Source organism: Artemia franciscana, chromosome 16 (genome assembly GCF_032884065.1).
Source record: "Artemia franciscana chromosome 16, ASM3288406v1, whole genome shotgun sequence".
Taxonomy (NCBI): Eukaryota; Metazoa; Arthropoda; class Branchiopoda; order Anostraca; family Artemiidae; genus Artemia; species Artemia franciscana.
The window spans coordinates 35,544,859-35,550,858 of NC_088878.1; the positions used below are offsets into that span (position 1 = coordinate 35,544,859).

Genomic DNA, 6,000 nt, shown 5'->3' on the forward strand with positions numbered 1-6,000 from the left:
AACTAATAAAAAAACTAAAAAATCTAAAAATCTAAATAAACTAAAAAAGAAAAAAAAGAAAAAAGGAAAAAAAATAAAGGAGAAAAACAAAACTAAAAAACGAATGTATATACAGACCGGGACACCGGGATACAAATGACGACCGGGACACAGGGAATATAAATGACGACCGGGACACAGGGACACAAGGAATATAAATGACGCCCGGGACACTCAAAGAGAAATCACAGACTGGAACACCGGGACACAAATGACGACCGGGACACAGGGAATATAAATGACGACCGGGACACAGGGACATAACTACAAAGGGGACGCCGGGGTGCACAGGGGGATATATAAATGACGATGGCGACTCAGGGAATGGTCGATTAGCAATCACCATCAACAAAGCTCAAGGGCAATCATTAGAATCATGAGGTATAGATCTGAATACGGATTGTTTTCCCATGGACCATTATATGTTGCATGTTCAAGAGTCGGTAAACCTGACAATCTATTTATATGCACAGACAATGGGACAGCAAAGAATGTTGTATATTCGCAAGTTTTACGTAGTTAAAAACATATATATATATATATATATATATATATATATATATATATATATATATATATATATATATATATATATATATATATATATATATCTATCTATATTCACAGGTGGGACATAGGGACACAACTACAATGGCGCGTAACTAATATGGCGCGTAACGACTTACGCGCGCGGGGGGGGGGGGGGGCTTGGGGGGGCGCGAAGCGCCCCCACCAACTAGGTGTTGTATACTTTTTGGTGTATACCACCAAACAGTATACACCTGTTGGTGTATACCACCAACAGCTAGTAAATATATATATATATATATATATATATATATATATATATATATATATATATATATATATATATATATATATATATATATATATATATATAGTGACATGTGTATGAGTATATGGGAAATACATAATTTGGGCTATATATTTGCACATAAGGGGGGGGGGGTAAAGTATTTGGACAGTTTGAAATCAGAAAACTGCTCTTACTTCATAATATGCAGAATAATTGCACCGCTCTCTCTCCATGAAAAATTCCGGTACTTATGTATTATACGCCACTCACTCAAGTTTATGATGACTCGAGAACAAATCGTTCTACTTTAGTTTATTCGTTACTTTAGAAACAAATTTGGGCTATATATTTGCACATTAGGGGGGGGGGATGTAAAGTATATCGAGTCTGCATGAAAAAATGTGTTAGGTATAATTATTCTGCATATTATGAAATAAAAGTTTTTTCTGGCTTCAAACTGCCTAATAATATACCCCTTACGTAAAAAAATATAGCCCAATTATATATTTCCCATCTATTCTGTCACTTGTCTTGTCTTGTCTTTGTCTTGTCTCGCGCTATGCTGAAAGAAACTAACGAAGAAACCGGCTCATTCTCGATTTTTACACACATCGTAAACTTGAGCTAGTGGTGCATGATACATAAGTACCAAAATTTCTTCTCCCCTACGGAAATTAAAAGTCAAATAAAATTCTAAAATATATTCTCTTTGTTAATATATGATTAAAAAATATATATGTGCTAAGGCATCAAGTATTTGGTATATATTTTTTTTAACAGTCAATCTACTTTCATTAATTCTTCCCTATAACCTGTATTAATATCACGATTTTCTTCTTCTTTTGTGGATAAATATAAACCACGATCATCAAAATACGTATCGTGTTCAGTAAAATACAAAAGGTACTCAACCCATTTTAAAAGTTTTTTGGGGGTTTATTACCACTCTTATTTGTCGTTTGATGCTAAGAAACACTTCTCGAAGCCACATCTGTTTTCGCTAAAACCCAAATCACCCCCTAGTCCTTAGAAAGCCAGCATTTCAGAATTCCTTGTCTTTCTAATTTCCGAAATTGAAAAATAGCTGTTTGCTCCTCGTCCGAACCATCATTCCTGAAAAATCCTTAAGCTCGCTCCCTTTCCTCTCCCTCTTGTAAGTGGTGTTGACATAAAGTTTTGTGTATCTTTTTATAGGTGGAAAGTCGCCCAACTAAAGTCCTTACTGACTCTGAAGAATGTAAGGATATTTTGAACATTTCTGATGAAGAAGATGACGTCACTTTTATTCACCAAGCTGAACACCAATCGAGTATGTAAATTTTATACTGGCTACCTACATTATATTATTTTTACTACATTTTATTTTTTTCTGTTTTATAAATATTTATCTACCTTAAGTCTTTATTAAAAAAAATCCCATGATAAGAAAAAAATATAATGAGTATTATCTGGTCGTTCAAGAGGGTATTCAGACATTGTTTAATTAAGATAAACCTTTTTGTTTTATCTTCCGCCAATCTATTGGGATAAGATTACACTTTTACTGATAAACGATCATAATAAAAAGAAAAAAAATTGCGAATTCGTTTAAGTCAAATAGTGTTGAAATCAAAACGAAAACCTTAAGCAAAAACGTGATTCACATATCAATAGGAGCAAGAGAATAAATTGACGAGAAATTAAGTGAAAAAAAGGTATAATTTAAACAAAGGACTGACAAAGAATAAATAGGGCATGTATGATATAGCTCCGGCCTAATATTCTTGTAAAATGTTTATCTGACGCTCAATCCTTATGAAATACACTTAAATATGTTAAAAATATAATACTTTAGAAACCAATTTGGGCTGTATATTTTTATAATAGGGGAGGTGGGGGTGGTGGGGGGGTAAAGGACAGAGGGTCCGCATGCCTAATGACACGATTATTGATAGGCACAATTATTCTGCATATTATGTAGTAAGAACTGTTTTTAACTTTATATTGTCCAAATACTTCCCCCCCCCCCCCAATGCCCAAATTATATGTTTTTCATCTATTTTGTCTTTTCTCGCGCTAAGCTGAAAGAAACTAACGAAAAAAAAAATGTTCTATAATGAATCAATGAATGAACAACTTGAGCGGTAGAAGCTATATCATGCAAGTACCATAATAATAACAAGTACCGAAAAAAACATATTAATTGAAAAAAAATCCGAAATATTTCGATTCTACATCCGGGATCCTATACCAACAAAGAAAAAAAGATTAAATTAGTTAAATCATCTAAAGAAACAGACGACAAAATAAGACAACAAAAGAGAAAAAAAGAAAAAGAACTGTATAAAACTCATGTTAGTCTGGATTTTTTTTAATTTATGTGTCGTTTTTTTATCACTGCCTTTTTTTTAATTAAACATAATAATATTAATACTGTCATAATGATATCAATTATGATTTTATAATATAATCAATCACCAAAATATTTTGGCTGTATGACCAACAGCCGTCTTTACCAAAATGAATTGTAACACAACAAAACATAAAAAAACAAATATAAAAACAAACAAACATAACATAACAAACATAAAAACATAAACATAACAAATATAAAAACAAACAAACATAACATAAACAAAACAAAACATAACAAAATGTAACACACAGAAAACTAAGCAGCTCAAAACTCATTGATTAGAACATTTTCAAACCACAACACAAAAACATATATATATATATATATATATATATATATATATATATATATATATATATATATATATATATATATATATATATATATATATATATGTATATATATATATATATATATATATATATATATATATATATATATATATATATATATATATATATATATATATATATATATATATATATATATATATATATATATAATTTTCAAAAATTTTAACCGAGTTCAAGTGTCAAAAAAGTAGAGCTCAAACTGCGGCACAAATATGAGGCCAAAAATAAAATAAAATAGAATATGAAGAGGGATATTATAATATTTTGCATATAAAATGAATAAGATATATTTTATACAAAAAATATATATATAAAATATTATATTTTTATATATAAAAAATATATAAAATATTAAATATATAAAAAAAATATAAAATATACGAATATTTTGAAGCCGTCAATAGTTTTCAGGCCACTCACGACACTTTTCTTGGCTTGTGCTGATAGCAACATACTTTTCAAATTCAAAAATATTGCCCAATCCGCATGGGAAAGCGTAGGTTCACCTCCGCACGTTATTATCTTGTTTTTGTGTATACTTCAACTGAATTTCTTCATTTCATATTGCGATAATACTTTTGGAAATGCATTGTTCAAAAATGCACAGAAATTAAATGTTCTTGCATATCTTGAAAAAAGGTACAAGTGTAATGAATCTCAAATGTAGAATGAAACCAGAAATCTAAAAACCAATTTTAGCCACTAAAAAAATGTCATGATTAGCTTGATGTTTTTAACGATTTTATCTAAACCAAACAGATTATTCAGCTTCTAAATCGTTTTTTATCATCAGCAAGTTTGAGATTAAATACAGTTGAGTATGGTGCTCCTCAAAGTTCCTTAAACGGATTTTTTACATATATATATATATATATATATATATATATATATATATATTGTTTTTATTCATACTTCAACTGAATTTCTTTATTTTCATATTGGGATGATACTTTTGGAAAAAGTGCAATTTTTGTCTTTATATGTGTGACATTATGTCGTGACGCCAATTAAAACTGATCACCAGTTCGTCCTAGTTAGTGCGAAAATTTGTCTGTCTTGAATGGCAGTTCAATGACAGTTGAATGCCAGAAGATCAGGTATTTCTTCCTACTTCAGAGATTCACTCTCCACTCTCCTGAAGAGTAATCTTTGAAGATTACTCCCCTGAAGAGTAACCATCCCCACATCTTTGATGTGGGGATGATTGCTTCAAGAGCGTGGATATTTTGACAGAATAATCCTGGGAAGGGGACCAGTTTTTTTTTTCAGGGTATTTGCCAGATAATATATGGCAAAAAAAAAATTGGTGTCATCCTAATTTTGGAAATCTGTTTTTCCTTTTAACAGAAAAAATGCAAAAACATATCAAGTTTGCTAAAATGAAGTGTGGGTATTTGCAATAGTTCTATCTGTTCTTAAGCCGAACTGGCCAGCCATGCCAACAAACAGCAAAGAGAGATAAAATTCAACAAAAAAAAAACGGAAAAAAACGAGACTGCTGCCAGTAGAGAGAAAAGAGATGACAGACTAAAATAACATGGATATTTTGCTTGTATGTAAACTAAGCGTCCTCAGCACAAGATAAAAAGAAAAAACACAAAACTTAAAACAAATAAAACCACCAATAATAATAAATACAATTGTCGCTACTGAACCACATAGGCGTTTGCTGAGTTCTTTTCGTGTATGCTTCCTGTAAGTAGTATAGTAATATTATAATATTGACTTGACTTAAGTCCCGTCCGGCCTTTGTGGCTGTATTGGGGCTTCTTCTCTTATGGACAAATGATGAATGTGGCGACGGTAGTTCGATCAGTCTGGCGCTAGACGAAGTAGCTGGGGGAGGTTATTGGCCGGGAAGTTGTCGGTCTATCTCTTACGAGGTCGGCCTCTAGGGCGCGTGCCGTGAACCCGCCCTTCGAATGTGATTTTTGGGAGCTGGTTGGCCGACATTCGCTGGATATGGCCAAGCCAGTGGAGTTGTTCGCCTCTGAACCGGTCCATGATGGTGCGGGGACAACGGAGTAGTTTTTGGAGGTCGTTTAATATTATATTAAATATTATAATATTAATTATATTAAATTTAATATTATCGTTTAGTATTCGGAGTAATTTAGTATTATATTGTAATATAATATTATATATATGTAATTGTTATAATGCTGTAATAGGAATATTATTCAAAGATTAGGAATCCAAAACACTAAAATACCGAGAGGTAGCCGGCCCTCTGAAAATCGAGTACACAAGGTAGTACACACCAAGCCTGGCGCTGACGCTGGCGCTGGCGCATGACGTACACCATGCTGTGGAGAGTCAACGATCTTTCATAAAAATAATAAATCAAATCAATATACCAGAATAAAACTATTCCACCTCACAGTAAAATTGCATTG

General features: G+C 31.8%; 1 protein-coding gene across 1 annotated transcript in view; it reads left to right on the top strand.

Moving 5' to 3' along the window:
• The window catches only part of LOC136037395 (daxx-like protein), a gene marked incomplete in the record, with an annotated part of 129,635 nt that extends 127,422 nt beyond the window's left edge, over positions 1 to 2,213 (top strand). The window contains 1 exon segment of the mRNA XM_065720140.1: positions 2,051 to 2,213. Within this exon segment, the coding sequence (XP_065576212.1) occupies positions 2,051 to 2,173 (123 nt within the window).
• Positions 2,214 to 6,000: the final 3,787 nt, after the last annotated feature.